General features: G+C 43.4%; 1 protein-coding gene across 1 annotated transcript in view; it reads left to right on the forward strand.

Moving 5' to 3' along the window:
* LOC144598333 (diencephalon/mesencephalon homeobox protein 1-like) overlaps nucleotides 1-19,957 on the forward strand; it is a 55,077-nt gene extending 35,120 nt beyond the window's left edge. The window contains exons 2-5 of the mRNA XM_078408375.1: nucleotides 555-720; nucleotides 2,069-2,247; nucleotides 4,172-4,526; nucleotides 13,990-19,957. Coding sequence (XP_078264501.1) covers nucleotides 567-720; nucleotides 2,069-2,247; nucleotides 4,172-4,526; nucleotides 13,990-14,396 — 1,095 coding nt within the window. The 5' untranslated portion in view covers nucleotides 555-566 and the 3' untranslated portion in view covers nucleotides 14,397-19,957. The remainder of the gene's footprint in view (nucleotides 1-554; nucleotides 721-2,068; nucleotides 2,248-4,171; nucleotides 4,527-13,989) is intronic.
* The last annotated feature ends 1,575 nt before the right edge of the window (nucleotides 19,958-21,532 follow it).

The raw sequence follows: 21,532 nt of genomic DNA on the forward strand, positions 1-21,532 counted from the left end.
TGTGTCATGTGAAATACAATTATGCTGACATGTCAACTTTTTGTACTGCAATTAGCCATGACCTAATTGCTTGAGTTTTAGATCGCCAACCATAGATGTGATCCCAAAAAGATTCAAATGTTAAGTAAATTGAAATCACATCAAATGACATTGTTGCTCTGAGAACTAATGCAGGGTCTCGACCCAAAACATTGCACATCTCTTTACCTCCACAGATGCTGCATGACTCGATGAGTTCCATTTATTACTTGCTCCAGATTCCGGCATGTGCAGTCCCTTGTGTTTCCATACTTTTACTGATTTGTGACTGCTTTCATTTGTGTGAATTTCTTTCCTCTGTAATTTGTTACTTATGTTGAACAGTGTGATATCAGTCCCAAAACCAATACTAAAATATCTTGAGAATCATATCCCATTGCATCACAGCACATTGCGAATGTTCTACCTTGCAAACTGAGCAATAATAGCACATAATTGACAGTGTCGGTGTACTAAGTACAGTTTATAACTCTAACCATTTACTAATGCATTTGTTTGTTTGCTGTTTCTCCCAGAGTTTGGCCGCCATGCAACACTATGGGGTCAATGGTTATTCCCTTCATGCCATGAACTCTCTGAGTGCAATGTATAATCTCCATCAGCAGGCAGCACAACAAGCACAGCACGCTCCTGACTACAGACCATCTGTCCATGCCCTGACTCTGGCAGAGAGGCTGGCTGGTAAGATACTTATGTCAGTTTCTTTGAGATTTAAGTTTTTCTTAACACTTCAAAATATTCGAAAACTAAAGTGGTTTAGGTTTAGATCCGGTCAAATCATTTAATACTATAATAAATGCAATCAGGTCAAACTCGAGTACAATAGAAAAAAACAAATGGGAAAATACAGAGTGCGCATTATAGTTCTCAGCATTGTGGAGCGCCAGTTTCATCGACAAAGTCCAATGTCAACAATGGGGTAGAGGTGAATTGGGCAGTGCACTAGCTTGTGAAAGGGCCATTCAGATGCCTGATAATAGAGGGGAAGAATCTGTTCCTGAGTCTGGTGATGTATATGCTTTGATAATGTCAGTGCTGGCATCAGGACCAGTAGCAGAAGCATAGAAGGGGCAGCACATTTAACTTGGCTTGTAAAGCTGTTGCTTTCCACATCCTGTGACCTGTATTCAATCCTGATCTCTTGTGTTCGTCTGTGTGGAGTTTGCACGCTCTCCCCGTGACAGCATGGTTTTCCTCTGATATCCCAAAGAGCATTTGGTGGTTACTTCACCACTGTACATTGCCCTCAGAAGGAAGTTCAGAGGTAAAAGTAGCAGAAAGTTGATGGGAATGCGGGAAGTGCTATTAGTGCAGAATTAATATAAATGGACACTTAATATCAATGAGAACATTGGGCATAGGGTCTGTTTCCATGCTGTATCTCTCTATGAATCTATATGCTTGTCCACATTGACCAATCTGCACTAGTCCCACCTGCCTGCGTTAGGCCCATAATCACTCTAAACCTACCCTATCCATGTACCAATTTAAATGCTTCTTAAAAGTTGCGTTAGTACCTTCCTCAACTACCTCCTCTGGCAGCTCATTCCATACACCCACCACCCTTTGTGTAAAAAAGCTATTCCTCAGTTCCCTATTAAATCTTTCCCCCCTCGCCTTAAACTTCTCTTTGTTTAGATTCACTTTGAGGGTTAAAGGTGAAGCTTTCTTTTTTTACCTCTCCAACTTGGCCTAGAATGTTTGGGTAGATTTAATTTGGCTATTCCTGCTGAGTGGAATGCACCATGGGTCAAGACGACACTAATGTATACTTCTATATGTCTCCTTCAGCCTTTGGTGCTCCAGTGAGTGCCTGGAATGTGAGTGGGTCCTGTCAAGGTTAAGAGTTGGATATTAAACCCTACATCCGTCCATCTGGGAAAGAGCAGAGGGCCATGGGCTTAACTCAACATGAAGTCAAAGTAACTCAGTAAAGGGGTGTAAATAATGCGAACGATTGTTAAAACCGCGCCTCTCCCAATAATTAAACTGTTTGTGTTTTTCTTCTCCAACGGCTGTGCATTTCAAGATATTATCCTCGAGGCAAGGTACGGCTCCCAGCACCGTAAGCAGCGCCGCAGCCGAACCGCCTTCACTGCCCAGCAACTGGAGGCGCTGGAGAAGACCTTCCAGAAAACCCACTACCCCGATGTGGTGATGAGGGAGCGATTGGCCATGTGCACCAACCTGCCCGAAGCTCGAGTGCAGGTAAAGCTGCCCCATTTCTGCTGTAATACTCCGTCTGCTTTAGAAGCCTGGTTACAATCTGCCCATTTTCACCATCGTTAAGCACACGCACGTAAGCAATAGGATCGGGAGGAGGGTAATAGACAATAGACAATAGGTGCAGGAGGAGGCCATTCGGCCCTTCGAGCCAGCACCGCCATTCAATGTGATCATGGCTGATCATTCTCAATCAGTACCCCGTTCCTGCCTTCTCCCCATACCCCCTGACTCCGCTATCCTTAAGAACTCTATCCAGCTCTGTCTTGAATGCTTGGCCTCCACTGCCTTCTGAGGCCTCCCGAGATAGCCAAGGCATTCAACAAGATTGTGGCTGACCTACCTCAAGATGCAATGTCCTGCACGCTCCTCGCATCCCCTTATTCCTTCACAATCCAGTAATCTCATCAGTCCGAAGCGTTCCGACACGAAACGTAATCAAGCGGCTCATGCAATAGACAATAGACAATAGGTGCAGGAGTAGGCCATTCGGCCCTTCGAGCCAGCACCGCCATTTAATGTGATCATGGCTGATCATTCTCAATCAGTACCCCGTTCCTGCTTTCTCCCCATCCCCCCTGACTCCGCTATCCTTAAGAGCTCTATCTAGCATCTCTGGAGAAAAATAGGTGACTTTGCGGGTCGAGACCGTTCTTCAGAACTGACCCGCTGAGTTACTCCATCTTTTGGTGTCTGCCTTCGGTGTAAACCAACGTCTGCAGTTCCTTCCTACACCAAACGTGGTCTGTCCATTTCCCTCCACAGATGCTGCCTGGCCCGCTGAGTTCCTCCAGTATAAGATTCCCCGGCATCTGTAATCTCTTGTATCTCCATATATCCAGTTCAGTTCTGAATACAATCGATGACTAAACCCCGAGGATGGAGAATTACACAGATTCAACTTCCATTGAGTAAAAATATTTCTCCTCGTCTCAGTTGTTAATTGACTGGCCCTTTTTGAAGTTTAAACTGTTTTTGTATCGTGTTTGACATTATTTCTGCCGTGGTGTGGAGCAGGAATCATTCGACTACAGACGTTAGACTTTAGAGACACAGCATGGAAACAAGCCCTTTGGCCCACGAAGTCCGCGCCGACCAGCGATCACACCACACACCCGCCCTATCCGACACACTGGGGACTATTTACGGATTTACCGACGCCAATTTACCAACAAACTTGTTCGTTTTTGGAATGTAGGAGGAAACCGGAGCACCCGGAGAAAATCCACGCTGTCACAGGGAGAACCTAAAAACTCCGTACACACAGCACCCACAGTCTGGATCAAACCCGGGTCTCTGGTGCTGTAAGGCAGCCTCTGTGCTCTTATGTGCTCCTAGACCATAAGACATAGGAGCAGAATTAGGCCATTCGGCCCATCGAGCTTGCTTCCTTGTGGACACCCATTTTCCTCAAAAGCCCCATTACATTCCTGTCGCTATCTCGGAGGAACTTAGTGGGTCAAGCATTCCCTAGCCAGAAGCTGCCTGAGTTCCTCTGGCCTTTGGTGTTTTGCAAAAGATTCCAGCATCTGCATTTCCCTGTGTCCAGTCGCTATCCCGTGGTGAATCTGTGGAATTATTTGCCACAGAAGGCTGTGGAGAACTAAGTCAATGGATATTTTTAAGGTATGGATAGATTCTTGGTTAGTATGTTTGCCAAGAGTTTTGAGAGAAGGCAGGAGGATGGGGCGAGGAGGGAGAGATAGATCAGCCATGATTGAAGGGCGGAGTAGACTTAATGACCCAAATGGCATAATTCTGCTCCTATCACTTACGACCTTATGACCTTATCGCTCCCGTTTCCAATGCAATTTACACCGATATATGTTTTTAATGGGGAACGCCGAATCGTCACGCAAAGCTGAGCAGTTAACAAACTCTGGCCATTTCTGTGCTCATGTTTCTGTAGGTGTGGTTTAAAAATCGGCGCGCTAAATTTCGAAAGAAGCAACGCAGTCTGCAGAAAGAGCAGCTGCAGAAACAGAAAGAGGCCGAAATGAGCCAGGATGGAGCGAAATCCGAGAAACCAGCCACGGAGACACAGAGCTGCTCAGAAGTCAGCGAGGCACACAGCGCTGGCGGCGAGCCGATTAACATCGAGCTAAATGTCACCTCGGCCGAGCAGTCAGACAGTGAATCATCGACAGAAGAGCAGACGGAGAGAGAGCGAGAGTTTAAATCTCCGACAGAGGAACTCAAGCAGGACAAGGGCTGCAGTCCCGACAGCAAAGCGACGGCCTGTAAACGGGGAAGTCCCAAAGCAGGTAAATAGAGACGTCCTCGTTGTCATTGAGAACGGGCGAGGGGGAAGGGAGCATCTGAATGAGGTGGCTCCGTGTACTTGCGCCTCCAATCCATTTCCATGTCACAAATTCTCAATTTGTGGTTTCCACCTAAAGTTGAGAGTGTAGCAATTGAACTGAAGTATCTGGATTAGGCGAATTATCATAGAGCCATATAGCGTGGAAACAGGCCCTTCGACCCAAACCGGATTTGATAAGGGACAACTCAAGGTAAAGAGCCATTAGGAGGTAGTGACCAAAATATGATGTTTTAATCTACAATTTGAGAGGGAGAAGGGAAAATCGGAAGTGTCAGTATTGCAGTTGAGCAAATGGGACTATGGAGGCATGAGGGAGGAGCTGGCCAAACTTGATTGGAAAGAGACCCTAGCAGGAATGACAGTGGAACAACAATGGCAGGTATTTCTGGGAATAATACAGAAGGTGCAGGACCAGTTCATTCCAAAAAGGAAGAATGATTCTAAGGGGAGTAAGAGGCGACCGTGGCTGACAAGGGAAGTCAAGGACAGTATAAAAATAAAAGAGAAGTATAACATAGCAAAGAAGATCGGGAAGACAGAGGATTGGGAAACTTTTAAAGTGCAACAGAAAATAACTGAAAAGGCAATACAGGGAGAAATAGATGAGGTACGATGGTAAGCTAGCTAAGAATATAAAGGAGCATAGTAAATGCTTCTTTAGGTATGTGAAGAGGAAAAAAATAGTTAAGACAAATGTGGGTCCCTTGAAGACAGAAACAGGTGAATTTATTACGGTGAACAAGGAAATGGCAGATGAGTTGAACAGGTACTTTGGATCTGTCTTCACTAAGGAAGCCGCAAACAATCTCCCAGATGCACTAGGGGACAGAGGACTTAGGGTGATGGAGGAACTGAAGGAAATTCACATTAGGCAGGAAATGGTGTTAGGTAGACTGATGGGACTGAAGGCTGTCAAATCCCCAGGGCTTGATGGTCTGCATCCCAGGGTACTTAAGGAGGTGGCTCTAGAAATCTTGGATGTATTGGTGATCATTTTCCAATGTTCGTTCGATTCAGGATCAGTTCCTGTGGATTGGAGCATAGCTAATGTTGTCCCACTTTTTAAGAAAGGAGGGAGAGAGAAAACAGGGAATTATAGACCAATTAGCCTGACATCGGTGGGTGGGGAAGATGCTGGCGTCAATTATAAAAGATGAAATAGCGGCACATTTGGATAGCAGTAACAGGATCGGTCTGAGTCAGCTTGGATTTACGAAGGGGAAATCATGCTTGACTACTCTTCTGGATGTAACTAGGAAACAGGACGAGGGAGAGCCAGTGGATGTAGTGTACCTGGACTTTCAGAAAGCCTTTCATAATGTCCCATATAGGAGATTTGTGGGCAAAACTAGAGCACATGGTATTGGGGGTAGGGTACTGACATTGACAGCGAATTGGTTGGCAGACAGGAAACAAAGAGTAGGGATTAACGGGTCCCTTTCAGAATGGCAGGCAGTGACTAGTGGGGTACCGCAAGGCTCGGTGCTGGGACCGCATCTATTACAATATACATTAATGATTTAGATGAAGGGATTAAAAGTAACATTAGCATATTTGCAGATGACACAAAGCTGGGTGGCAGTGTGAACTGTGAGGAGGATGCTGTGGGAATGCCGGCTTCACAGACTCACCAACCGCCTGCCACTGTTGCGGGCTGGAAGAGTCTGTGTTCCACGTGTACATGGAGTGTGTGAGTCTGTGTACCACGTGTACATGGAGTGTGTGAGTCTGTGTTCCACGTGTACATTAAGTGTGTGAGTCTGTGTTCCACGTGTACATGGAGTGTGTGAGGTTGCAGCCCCTGTTCCAATATCTAAAGGGGCTGCTCCTTGCTTTCTGGCTGCATTTCTCACCCACCATCCTCATCTTTGGACACCCTGTGCATAGGGGAGAGGGTAGGGCCGAAGATGTCCTGGTTGGGTTGTTCCTGGGCCTGGCCAAGCTGGCTATCCGTGACTCATGGTGCCAGGTGGAAGAGAGCTCTGCCTGAGCCAGCTGCCTGCCCTTTTTCCAGGGTTGCATCCGCACCCGGGTGGTGTTAGAAAGGGATTATGATTTGATTATTTATATTTGATTAATTTAAAAAAAATTAAAAATGAGGATGCAGGGTGACTTGGACAGGTTGGGTGAGTGGGCAGATGCAGTTTAATGCGGATAAATGTGAGGTTATCCACTTTGGTGGCAAGAATAGGAAGGCAGATTATTATCTAAATGGTGTCAAGTTAGGAAAAGGGGAAGTACAACGAGATCTGGGTATCCTTGTACATCAGTCACTGAAGGTAAGCATGCAGGTACAGCAGGCAGTGAAGAAAGTTAATGGCATGTTGGCCTTCATAACAAGAGGAGTTGAGTATAGGAGCAAAGAGGTCCTTCTGCAGTTGTACAGGGCCATGGTGAGACCACACCTGGAGTATTGTGTGTGGTTTTGGTCTCCAAATTTGAAAGAATGGAGCGGCTGGGCTTGTATACATTGGAATTTAGAAGGATGAGAGGGGATCTTATTGAAACATAAACATAGCACAAAAAGTAAGGAAATTTGTGTTTGGTAGACTATTTCTTTGTTGTAACAATGCTTCTTGGCAATAAATCTTATACCGTTGGAAAGCCTGTTTATTTCCCTTTTAAATGGTGCCACATTTGTAAGGAACATGCATTTGTGGGATGAGCAGCAGAGCTGAGTATGTGGGTTGTGCCCATGAAAAATCTGCCAAATCTTCTCTGCCAATGCCAAACAGCTTATTCTGCCATTGACTCTTGTTCGGTGTTGTTTGGTGGATTGGATGATTGAAGTCTGAAGAAACAAGACATATTGGCAATTTAACAATTTATTCATTTAATAAACAGGAGCCTCAGTAGCGTGTGGAAGAACCATACACAGCCACAACAGCCTGGCACCTCCTCCTCATGCTGGACACCAGCCTGGTCACACACTGTTGTGGGATGGCATCCCATTCTTCAACCAGCATTTGTCGCAAGTCAGCCAACATGGTTGTGTTGGTCACTCTGGCACGAACAGCACGCCCAAGCTGATCCCACAAGTGTTCAATGGGGTTGAGGTCAGGACTGCTGGCAGGCCATTCCATCCTCTCCACTCCCAAATTCTGGAGGTAGTCTCTGAGAAACCCTGCTCTGTGGGGGCGAGCATTGTCATCTTGGAGGATAGAGTTTGGTTCCAGACTGTGGAGATATGGGATTGCCACTGGTTGCAGAATCTCATCTCGATATCTCTCTGCATTGAGATTGCCTCCAATGATGACAAGCCTCCATTTTCCAGTGAGGGAGATGCCGCCCCACACCATCACACAGCCTCCACCAAAAGATGTTACTCTATCGGTGCAGCAATCAGCATAGCGTTCTCCGCGTCTTCTCCACACTTTGACCCTATGATCCAACTGCCATAGGCAGAATCTGGACTCATCGCTGAACATAACGTTCCTCCACATGTTCAGGTTCCAGTGCACGTGTTGCCGACACCAGCGCAAACGGGCCTGACGGTGAAGGGCAGTCATGGCAGGCCTCCTGGCAGCCCTATGAGACTGGAGATCAGCTGCGTGCAGTCTGTTCCGAATTGTCTGGGCAGAGAGCCGTCGGCCATATCGTCCTGCAAACCTTGACTGCAAATCTGTAGAAGACAGCCTACGGTTCCTAAGTGCTGACTGGGTGAGGAAACGGTCTTCTTCGGGTGTCGTCTTCTTGGGACGCCCACTTCGCGGCCTGTCTCTGACATCCCCCGTTATATGGAACTTGGCCTTCACTTTGGAGATGGTACTAGGGCTCACTCCAAATAATGCCGCAACTTGGTTTTGCGGAACACCAGCTTGAAGTTGCCCTATCGCACAAGCCCTATCCAGATCAGTCAAACGTGGCATGCCGATTCTTGGAGCAGACACCTACTGACCACTGTAGCAGGGCCCATGCTCACAGATGCTGCCAATCAGGTGCCAATCAGGCACCTGATTGTCAGCACCTGGGGGTACCAGAAGCTCACAACAAGAGTCAATAGCAACAGCAGAATAAGCTGTTTGGCATTGGCAGAGAAGATTTGGCAAATTTTTCATGGGCGCAACCCACATACTCAGCTCTGCTGCTCATCCCACAAATGCATGTTCCTTACAAATGTGGCACCATTTAAAAGGGAAATAAACAGGCTTTCCAACGGTATAAGATTTATTGCCAAGAAGCATTGTTACAACAAAGAAATAATCTACCAAACACAAATTTCCTTACTTTTTGTGCTATGTTTTTTATAAGGCAGCTAGAGGCAGGAAACATGTTCCCGATGTTGGGGGAGTCCAGAACCAGGGGCCACAGTTTAAGAATAAGGGTTTATTCACAAAATGCTGGAGTAACTCAGCAGGTCAGGCAGCATCTCGGGAGAGAAGGAATGGGTGACTTTTCGGGTCGAAACCCTTCTCTTCTTGAGTCTGAAGAAGGGTCTCGACCTGAAACGTCACCCATTCCTTCTCTCCCGAGATGCTGCCTGACCTGCTGAGTTACTCCAGCATTTTGTGAATAAATCGATTTGTACCAGCATCTGCAGTTATTTTCTTATACTTAAGAATAAGGGGTAGGCCATTTAGAACAGAGATGAGGAAAACATTTTCACCCAGAGAGTTGTGAATCTGTGGAATTCTCTGTCTCAGAAATCAGTGGAGGCCGATTCTCTGGATACTTTCAAGAGAGAGTTAGATAGAGCTCCTAAAGATAGCGGAGTCAAGGGATATGGGGAGAAGGCAGGAACGGGGAACTGATTGTGGGTGCTCAGCCATGATCACAGTGAATGGCGGTGCTGGCTCGAAGGGCCGAATGGCCTACTCCTGCACCTATTGTCTATTGCCTCTTGTCTATTGTCCATGATGGCCAACATGTCCCACCTACACTAGTCCCTCCTGTCTGCATTTGGCCCATAATGTTTCTTAAACATTGTGATAGAACCTACGATAGAACGTTGCGATAGTGCCTGCTAAACGTTGCGATAGAACATGCTTGCTTTGGAATGGGGGGCCACTCAAAATGCAACTATTGTTTTTGAATGATTGATTGAAGGCACAGCATGGAAACGGGCCTTTTGACCCATGTACTTTATAAGCTAGAAATGAATGACGTAGTCAATTCACAAATCCTTTAGTTTTCTCTGGCTGCTCAGGTTCTCCATTCACACGCTTGCAGATTGGTTGGTTGGTTGGTTGTTTGATTGGCTTCTGTGAATTGCCCTTAGTGTGTAGGATGCGAAACTGGGATAACCTAGAGCTGGTGAACGGGCGCGCACTTCGTGGACCGAAGGGCCAGTTTCCAAGCTCTATCTTTAAACTAAACTAACCTAAATTTCTTGGTCAGTGTAAACTACTAGCTGTTGCAAATAAGAAACTTCTGCATTCCGCCAAGTCGTGTTTAATTTAGTTTGGAGATGCATCAGGGAAACCATCGATCGCCCGTTCACACCAGTTTCCACTTTCTCCTCCACTCCCGACAAACTCGGGGCAATTTACAGAGGCCAATTAACCTACAAACCCGCACGTCTTTGGGATGTGGGATGAAACCGGAGCACCCAGAGGAAACCCCACGAGGGTCACAGGGAGAACATGCAAACTCCACACAGACAGTATCCGAGATCAGGACCCAACCCTGATCTCCGGCACTGCAAGGCAGCAGTTCTCCCGGCTACACCTTTGTGCCGCCTATGTCAGTCCTGGATTCGCTTATTACTCCGAGCTGCTTAGAGATGGACTTTCTATGAATTAAATACTCGTCCTCCTGGTTGGAACTAATCTGTTCAAAAGTGAGATAGCACTCCCACGCGTGAGGTTCTCCAAACTGACTACGTCATGATTACAAAGGTGTGTGTCATTTAAAGTGCAAGGCACGATGTTGGCGGGCATTGGAATTTATCCAGACTGTCCACACATTCTTCCGAAATGGCCTTACTTCGCTCACTATTTTTTTAAAAAAACTGATTCTAGAAGTCAAGGCCATGTCTCCGATCAAAGTCGAACCACAGTCAGAGAGATCTGGAGTCATTCCTGGATAATCCTTCTTATTCAATAATCGTTCGAACAAACGAACTATTCACAGGGTTATGTCTCCCCAGGCGTTATTGTTTCCTGTTCAGTCAAACATAACAGAGTCATAGAATAGCACAGCGTGGAAGCAGGCCCTTCTGCCAAACTTGCCCATGCCGACCAAGATGCCCCATCTACACAAGTCTCACCTGTCCGCGTTTGGCCCGAATGCCTCTCAACCTTTCCTATCCATGTACCCGTCCAACTGTATTTAAGGAGAATATGAATAGGTGACGTTTTGGGTCGGAACCCTTCTTCCGAAGAAGATCTGAATGCCGACTGACCCGCTGAGTTACTCCAGCATTTTGTGTCTGTCATCGGTATCAAGTCAAAGTCAAGTCAAAGTCAACTTTATTGTCAATTTCCAGTTAGTTTACACAGACAGAAAATCGAAATACCGTTTCCCACAATCCCGAGGAATAAAGTGCATTAAATTAAGTTAAAATTAAAAAGGCACAGCAAACAACAATCAATATAAAATATAGTCACTTCAATGGAAAAAAGATGAAGATGAATATATTACAATAAAAAAATAATGAACAGTAGTGCAAAGCCTGTCCATAGCAGCGTTAAAAAAAAATGTCTGGTGCTGGATGTGCGTGTGTGTGGGGTGTTAAAGTCCAAGTCCAATGGGGGCAGGGGAGAGAGGAGGGAGGGAGGGGAGAGAGTTCAGCATCCTGACAGCCTGGTGGAAAAAACTGTTCTTTAGTCGGGTGGTGCTCGACCTCAGGCTGCGAAACCTTCTCCCTGAAGGCAGGAGGGTGAAGAGGCTGTTGGAGGGGAGGGAGGGGTCACCCACAATGCTCAATGCTTCCTACTCAAATGTATTTTAACTTGTGCAAGACACCCCTCCAGAACGTGTATGGGAGGATGATAGCATGCCCATTGTCCAACACTTAGGGAAATAGGTCAGAATGGGACATGTTTTGAGGTTGGGAGCGAGGAAAGAATGAAATGAAAGAATGAAAAGGGGAACATTTCCTCTGATCCAATATCAAGTACCTATGGGTCAGATGAAAAGCACCAAGAGCGGTGAAAGGGGAAAAAAACCTTTTTGTTTCAAGAATTAAATTACAAAGTGTAAACATGAACTTTAGGTTCCATGGGACAGTCGCTTGTTCATCTTGTGAAAAACATGTCTTGATTGGTGATTGAACACGACCAGATTTACGCGAACTGGAAGATAGACAGACACAAAATGCTGGAGTAACTCGGCAGGACATGCAGCATCTCTGGAGAGAAGGAATGGGTGACATTTCGGGTTGAGACCATTCTTCAGACTCTCGGCCTGAAACGTCACCCATTCCCTTTCTCCAGCGATGCTGCATGTCCCGCTGAGTTACTCCTGCATTTTGTGTCTATCTTCGATTTAAACCTGCATCTGCAGTTTCTTCATTTTACATTTTTTACATTTTACATTCAATTGAATTTTACAATTCAATTCACTGGATGTTTTCAAGAGAGAGTTAGATTTAGCTCTTATGGCTAACGGAATCAAGGGATATGGGGTAAAACCAAGAATGGGGTACTGATTTTTGGATGATCAGCCATGATCATATTGAATGGCGCTGTTGGCTCGAAGGGCCGAATGGCCTACTCCTATTTTCTATGTTCTGTATTTACGTGAACTAGTATCCACGGAGGGAGAATATCTTTCTTTGATGACTGTCCTGTTTGGTTGTGACCCCGTTAGCCTTCCTCAAATCAATACTTTCCCTCTTGTCTGCGGTCAATCAGCATCCTCTGCTGCTCTCTCGCGTCCCCCAAGATGTTGAAGAGCTCGGCACTTCAATTGTTCAAAATCCCCGCTAATGAAGTGGAAGGGTGAAAACGTTTGGATGGGATTTTCCGCTCAACCTTCTGGCGTCGGTGTCACGTTGGATTTGATCAGATAAAGATCTTATTTCCAATGATTAGTTGTTCTGACAGCTCGTCAGGTTTCAAATGCAGACGAATGAATCAAAGAGTTGTCAGAGCTGATGACTTCTTTGTTTGACTACAAACTGATGTGATTTTGCGGCTTCCAGGTGCATTTTGCACAGTGCGGTGTTCGAATTAATTCCACATCACCACAGACCAGAATGTGGAACAACTTAAAGCCGTCTGACTTGGACAATCTTTGATTTAGGTTCGAGTGGTAATCTTCCCCGTCAACCAACATTTTGCTTGTACATACCGATAAATCTTTCCGGATACTTCAGCCAGCATCGACCCAATTCTCATACCCAGATTAATAACCACCAACACCATCCCTTGACGTAGATCGGGTGGACTCACGGAGTCTCTTGCCCAACGCAGGGGAATCAAAAAACAGAGAACATAAGTTTAAGGTGGAGGAAGAGATTTAATGGGAACCTGAGAGGGAACTTTTTCACACATAGGGTGAATTGCACAGAACAATTAACTTATTTGCAGCAGTACAACAGAATATGAAATTATTAATATATGAAATGTAAGATTATTAAGGGGTTGGACACGTTAGAGGCAGGAAACATGTTCCCAATGTTGGGGGAGTCCAGAACCAGGGGCCACAGTTTAAGAATAAGGGGTAGGCCATTTAGAACGGAGATGAGGAAAAGCTTTTTCAGTCAGAGAGTTGTAAATCTGTGGAATTCACTGCCTCAGAAGGCAGTGGAGACCAAGTCTCTGAATACATTCAAGAGAGAAATAGATAGAGCTCTTAAGGATAGCGGAGTCAGGGGGTATGGGGAGAAGGCAGGAACGGGGTACTGATTGAGAATGATCAGCCATGATCACATTGAATGGTGGTGCTGGCTCGAAGGGCCAAATGGCCTACTCGTGCACCTATTGTCTATTGAAACAATATAATAAAGGTAAAGACTCCGTACAGACAATAGGATCAGACCAGGGTCTCTTGCGCTGCAAACCAGCAACTCTACCGCGTCGGCTGTCCAACAATGCCGCCCACGTTATGGTGTTAAAGTATTACACGTTAAGGTATTACAGTTCAACGATTAGAATGTTACTGTAGGGCAACAGCTGGAGTTTGGGCACAACTACCTACGCGTAGTTTTCGCTGCAACACACCATTAAACCGACTGTTTGCGCACAGAAGAAAAAGTTATACTCCAACTTAATCTGTTCTGTAGACAGACACAAAGTGCTGGAGTGACTCAGCGGATCAGGCAGCATCTCTGGGGGGAAAAAACGGAGGTCTGACGTTTCGGGTCGGGACTCGGGACCCTTTTTCAGACCTTTTTCTTCAGAGATGCTGCCTGACCCGCTGAGTTACTCCAGCACTTCGTGTCTATCGTCGCCTTTATACCAGCATCTGCATTTCCTATCTGCACGCTTAATCTGTACTGTGTTCATTGTCTCCATTAGATTCACCAATCAACACGACAGGGACACCCGCTTCCAGCAGTGGGAGTAACGTGGTACAAACCCACTCTTACTCCTCATCTCCGCTGAGCCTGTTCCGACTCCAAGAGCAGTTCCGTCAGCACATGGCAGCGACCAACAACCTCGTCCACTACTCTTCCTTTGACATGGGCAGCCCGCCGGCTATGCCATACCTCGGCATGAACATGAACGTGGCTCCCATCAGCTCTCTCCACTGCCAGTCCTACTATCAGTCGCTGTCGCACGCCCAGCAAGTGTGGTCCAATCCCATTCTGCAGGCATCGAGCGCCCTGCCTAATCTCAACAGCAAAACCACTAGCATTGAAAACCTCCGGCTACGGGCTAAGCAGCATGCTGCCTCTCTGGGGCTTGACAGCTTACCGAACTGAAAACCAATAGGACGGGGGAAATACACGCTTCGAAATGAAGACTTACCACAACGCAAGACATGAATGAATCTAAGACGAGCTAGATGTTTTGCCAGCTTTGGCAAGATGCTTTAAAAGCGAGTGCGAACGTGAAACTTCATTGCATATCAGAGTCCTATGATCAGACGGAATTATCACATATATTGTACGGGGAAAACTAAAACCAACAGGTTCTTCTGAAAAAAAAAATCATTAATCCAGCTTCAAATTAAAGATAGCCCAGTACCAATGTTACAGGTAGTACTTTAAACTAATCTTGCATTTAAAGATTGCGTGCAGGACTTTCTTTAAAACAATTAAATAACGAGTTTTAATAAGTGTCCTTTCAGAAGATAATTAATTTCATAACAGCCCGACTAAATTAACTTAGCGCTTAGACATTTCAGTTGGGAAGATCGCGGAATTAGCTCCTGATAAAATAATCGGCAGCTCTTTACACTAGAAATAAACCAAACGTGGGCAGAGGGAGCAAAGGGGAGTTAATTTCAACCGTTCACAATTCTTCCTTTGATTTTTAAAGGGCACTAACAACGCGACTCTTAATGTTCTGTCCCAAAGTCATTTTTAAAAATGTAGCTGAGTTTGGAAGACAGCACCCGGAACTCGATTCCAAGTGCTGCCACCCTAGCCGCCCGAATTTCGTCTCAGTTACAGAAGAAATCAGCAGGCAGCAGAGGGTAGCGCCGCTCGAAGGGAGGGTGGGTTATGGTTGAAGTTCATCAGAACACGTATTCTTCAATTTATTGATAAAACAAAATTACATCTGAAATCTGGTGAATTATCTTGGTTTTATAGTGAAGTCCATAGTTCTGGTCACTGCAAATATCATTGGCATTAAGAATGATGGATAAGGTGTGTTACCTTGGAATACATTTACGATCTCTAATCCAACTGTGGAGCACCAGAAACGTCAATCCGAGATAGAAGATCAATTGGTGTAATTTAGCTAGCTAGAAATGAAGGACGTTGTCAAATAACTGGGACATGCCCTTTATTCTTTCTCGGTCGGTGTGAATTACAAGCCGTTGCAAATAAGAAACTTCTGCATTCCGACAAATCACGTTTATTTTACTTTGGTTTAGAGATACAGCGTTGAAACAGGTCCTACGGCCCACCGAGTCTAACCCGAGCACTGATCACCCGTTCGCACTTGTTCTATTCTACTACCCACTTTCTCATTCACTCCCTGCACGCTAGGGGCAATTCACTGAGGCAAATTAACCCGCAAACCCGCACGTCTTTGGTATGTGGGAGGAAACTGGAACACCTGGAGGAAACCCACGCGGTTACAGGGAGGCAGGGCACTTTCCACACTCGAGGTCAGGGTCCAGCCCGCTCCACCAGCTGAGTCACAGTGTTCAGAATCAGGCTGTTTACCACATACACCAAAATACCGTAAATTGTGACTTTATTCCGCTACTCCTTGATCAAGGTTGATATTAACCACACCAACAGAAACCCAACATAATTATTAACAGCAAAATAGAAAGTGTTGGAGGAACTCACTGGGTCAGACAGCATCCGAGGAGGGAATCGACAGGCGACGTTTCGGGTCAGGAACCTTCTTCAAACTGGAGTCACCAATCCATTCCTTCCCCAGGTACTGCCTGACCCATTGACTTCCAAGAGTACTTTGTGTTTTGCTTAAGATTCCAGCATCTGCAGCGTCTTGTGTCTACAATTTTCGCCGGATAGGTGGGGAACATTTTGCGTAAATGTACATAATTATAACACGAAAATAGACGAATCATTTGCTTAAAATACATATTTGGAAATTGCAGCTTCATTGAATTAACATCACAATCCATTTTCCAAAAGAACCCCCCTCCCCCTTTTAATAGCGGAGCCTTGCTGTGACAATGGATATTCCAACGCACTGTTACACAATTTAAACGCCAGGTTGGAAGCGTGGACTAACCAACTGGATCCATTATGATTACGTTTTTTTTTATACCAATATAAAAACGTGAATCTGCATTGCAACTGGTTGTCGCTGGCACCTAGGACTCTCTCCGCACTGCAATGTTTTTTTGGAGTTGTACGCAGGGATCTGGTAGGGGTTGTCAATGAATTACCTGTGACTCCACCGGAGACAGAGAAAACCACCCTCACTTCCCAGCCTATTGAACACAAGTTTTCTCATATAGATTTGGGTTAGGATGGGGGTTTGTGGCAAAAGCTTCAGGTTGAGGTGGTAGCTTAAACTCAGAGAGACAATTCACAATCCTTAACCTTGGCTAGATATGAGCTCAAGGATAAAAGCTTAAAATCTGCGAAACTATTGCAATAGGTATCAGTGTAGCCCAAAGAACACACGGGTGATGGTTGAATGAGATGGTGCAAGTTAGAATGTGTTGGGCATGTTTATTGTTTATGGAGAGTGGACGGTGGGAGGTTAGTGAGGGGGCATTGGAGTAACTGAATCAGGAAATATTAAACACATGAATGTGTGTAAAATGTACAGTAGGTTGATAATTGGCAGGCAAATACTTAGCACCTTTGAACAAAGCCTATCTCCTCAAACAGTGGAATTATTACATCAAGTAAATGTTATTATTTTCCTTAAATATAATATCCACTAATACACTACAATTGTCAACAGCATTTTTTTTAAATTGCCTGTTCCCAATGATCTGTTATTCGAATTCCCAATTGTGCTTTAAAATCATTATCTGGTAGAGCATTTACTAAAAAAAACAGCAGAAGCATCTCCAGGCAAAACGTAGAATCTGTATACAGCATTGCATTGGTGAAAACTAAGAGAGAAATGGTACAATACAGATAAATCATAGAAAGTATACTGTTGGGTTGCATCACAGCTTGATTCGGGAACAGCTTTGCCCAGGACCACATGAAATTACATAGAGATGAAGATGTGGTCCAGTCCATCACCCAGACCAGATTTCCCACTGTTGACTCCATCTACGCTTCAAGTTGCCTCGGGAAAACAGCCAATATAATCAAAGACATGCCACCCCAATCATTCCTTTTTTCTCCCTCTTCTCGTCGGCCAGAAAGTATAGAAACTTGAAAATGCGCACCACCAAACTCAAGAACAGCTTCTTCCCCTTGGTTATCATGCCTCTTAATGATCATTCCATAAGCTAGGTTACTGTCTGATTCACCTCTATCCCATTGTGGACATTGAACTTTGTGTATGATACTGATGCTAGAATGCTGAGAACTAGATTCAACACTATCTTCCCATTTCCTCTATCCATTGTACTTGAGTTTGTCTTGATTGTATTTATGTATGGTATATCTGATCTGTTTGGATAGCATGCAAAACAAAGTTTTTTCACTGTGCCTTGGTGCAGTACATGTGACAGTAATAAACCTCAACCTAAACCACCAACATCATCAAATTCCCCATGTTACCTCTGCAAGGACTGGGTGAAATTAATGAAGTCAAACATTACCGTTTCTACTCCGGCACCTGAATTGAAACCCAGCGCAGCGTTGATTCTGAGTTCTTATTAATCCCAGAACCTCGTAAGAATGAACAATATGAGTGTTCTGGTGTGGATGAAACATAACAGGGAGGGCAGAAAAGAGTGACATTTAGTCCATATTTAATCCATGTTGTACCTGTCCCCAAACTGCCCAATAATAACATTTAATTCAGAATAAAGTATAAGGGGTGGAGATTTTATTTGAAAGACAGCGCAAAGCAGGTGGTTATCCAACCAGCCAAAAAGTTATGCTAAAAACTGGATATTCAGTTCCATTTACCATACTGAAATTGATATTTTATGCTACATATAAAGACATCTACCCCAAGGAATTCAATCACAACATTTACATCATTGATTTTATTCCACATATCTTGAGCTTCCCAGCACTGATGTTCCAAATGCTGAGATGAGTTCACCACGAAACCAGTTCACTGCTTTCAAATTACCAAACCATCTTTTTTCTTAATAACCTAAATAAAAAATAAGCAAGAATAAATAACTTATACTCATGGTATTGTCAGCACAAGATCATTTAGCTGGATGTTCAGGAATTTGCATTGTTGAGGTCAGTATTGATCCTAATCTTTCATTGAGCTCCATTCTACACAAAACTGTCAGTGACAGACAATAAAGAGTCCTCAGCTGTATCCTCTTCCTCCTCATTCTCCAAGGTTTAGACAATAGACAATAGGTGCAGGAGTAGGCCAATCGGCCCTTCGAGCCAGCCTCGCCATTCAATGTGATCATGGCTGATCATTCACAATCAGTACCCCGATCTTCAATATATTTGGAGAAATGGTGTAGGAAAGAACTGCAGATGCTGGTTTAAATCGAAGGTAGACACAAAGTGCTGGAGTACTCAGTGGGACAGGAGAAATAGTGCGTTGATAACCACATATGTATGTAATCAATTGCGAAAGAGGTAGAAATGTGAATCAACTAGTGAAAAATTCTTTGTAACATAATTGCTGTACAGATTAAATCATTTTTATTTACATTTTACAGAAGTTTGGTGAGGTGTGAGCTTGACCCAGGATAGAACATCAATGAAGATAGCCATTTTGTCTCTGAAATGTAAATAATGTCTGTTGTGTTGATGCGCGGTGTGTTAAGTCAGTGTTGCCTTACACCGATAGTGAGAAAAGTTTTCTTGTATTTTTTTGCTCCCCGATAATTGCCACAGTTCCGTAGAATGTTTGAAAATATATAATATAAAGAACTCAGATTCCTTAACAGTAGACCGTTTTATTACACAAAAAAAACCTACCCGACAATAACAGTAAATCTTCTTAAAGAAGTCACCTTTCTTGCTTTTGAGCCAAAATTAACTATCAATCCACTTCAAAGGTTTTTCAGGATTGTATAGTTAGCAGTGTACAGTTTATATATTCAACTAATTAATTTAGGTTACAAGGTGGATTTGTTCACTTTGCATGATAAATGATGATGACACGCTCAGAGATTTAAAAAAAAAGGTAAGCATATTTGCATATTTCCCAAGAGTATGCAATAAAAAAAAAGAACATGCCAACGCCATTATCATACCTTTCAATCGATGGAAGATAAGGGCAGGAGATTTATTCAAGTCAGGAGGATGTATTTAATAAGGTTCCAATGCCAATACATTTCCATTTGACACACAGTGGAAGGCAGATCAACTTGCAACCTGGAAGCATGTTAACTAAAACTGTTCATACAGTTGCAATTAAATCATGGCATTTTTGAATATATTCTGATCTCGATGTGTAAGAAAAGGGATAGACAATAATATCAGCCAAAGAACTTAATCCAAAAAGATTAACACGACAGAAGAAGTTGTTTCTCACTTCAAATCCCTGGTATCATGGAGACATGAAAATTTATCACTGATTTATAAGGGGCGCTATATTCAGTGAGTGGGCTCAATATTCAGTGAGTGGTGGCTAAACAACTACAATTACCCGTTAGCACTGAATTCTTCAAAACAATATGTGGTTTTGTAAATCTATTGTTTGAGGAAAGGATAAAGGCAATTATCATTTCAGTGTTTAAAGAAAAAAATAGGTCCAAGGTACCATTAAGTTTAAAATGTCATAATCTTCAATTAAATTAAGCATTCTGCTTCTATGTTAATTTTTTTTTAAAGCTTGTTTATGCAGAGATGGAGCAGTTTTGCATGCATTGTATTTGACTATTTCATACTCTGCTAAATAGACTTTGACAACATCTCTCTGGAATTACATGACTGCAGTCCTAATCCAGTTTCTGGACATTGCCATCACCTGGACCAGCAAAACGAAATATATCAAAATGTCCAACATTTATTAAAAGATTACATAATAGAGGGTTAGGACATCTTCTAATTACTTCCTGAATTTGTTTTTAAATTTAATCCAAAAAAAAGAAATTGAGCTTCTTTTACTCTGCAGACAATAGAATGGACTTTTGGTTATAACTTGTATCTTTTAAAAAAGACTTGCATACTATAGCACCTTTCATATTTTCTAAATGCTCCAAAGCACTTCACAACCAACGTATTGCTGCTAACATCAATATTGTTTTGTAAGCAAAATAATAATTGACTCTAGTATGCAATAGAGACATCTCCTTTAATCGGGAGCTGTAAAGGGAAGTTCGAGTTAAACCATCTCGGTGGTTCAATATTAAGGGTGAGAAAGAAGAAACTTCCCCAAATGTTTTCTTGCCAATGCATCAAAATGTCAAGAATCAATAATAACGTTGATAATAATGTTACAAAGTCTCAATTGACCTAACATACTGAAACTCAAAAACGCCAATGACTCTGGGTACTTTCCAAAATACTAATTGTGAATTGTTTGATTTTTGTAAATAACTAAGTTGCCTGTGATAATTTAGTAAATGAACTGTCGTATGTATTGCCACTGAGAAGCTTGCCTCTTACAAAAAGGGAAAGTGCAAAGCAATTATTTAACTAAAAAATAAAAGTGAGTGAATTTCATTACTTGTATTGTGCTACGTGGCCTTGTAAAATGTTTCATTATAAAGAGCTTTTGCAGCTAATTAGTAACCTGCACTTTGTGAAGGTCACTTAAAAATATTTTTTAAAAGCAGAAAATTTTGTTTTTGTGTATGTAATGTATAAATAACACAGTCTAACGGCTGAACTCCAGCAGTTCATTGGCAAATGTTTATTCATAGGCTCATGTTTTCAGAGGTGATGTTTGTGAAAGCCTCAGTCACCATAGTAAGGTCTACAAGACCATTTGTGCATTTGCTTGTTATATAAAAAACACTATACAGAATGTAAAAAAAACCCTCAGATGTTGAGAAATTTTGTGGACATGTTTTACCGTAGGCACTATAAATGTTTATTTTGATGATTTTTAATGGGGGATCTGTATTTATCTGAATAGCCACATAATTCTGGATGTATATAAAGCAAAGTGTCTGTACCTTATAATGTTTCCCAGTCTTCATTTGTTCCTATCAGCATTGCTGATCAGAAACCGAACTCGCATACCGAATGTCAGCTCGTAGTGAAATCATAGTACAAGTTTCTGCATTTGGGAAGCACAAGAGTTATATGTTATGAGCTGCAATCTCATTTATGAGCATGTTCCTAATCTTAGATTTGGGTGTAGAAAATATTAGTTATGTGTGTGAATGAAAGAGTTAATTAAA

This window comes from Rhinoraja longicauda, chromosome 11 (assembly GCF_053455715.1).
Source record: "Rhinoraja longicauda isolate Sanriku21f chromosome 11, sRhiLon1.1, whole genome shotgun sequence".
Taxonomy (NCBI): Eukaryota; Metazoa; Chordata; class Chondrichthyes; order Rajiformes; family Arhynchobatidae; genus Rhinoraja; species Rhinoraja longicauda.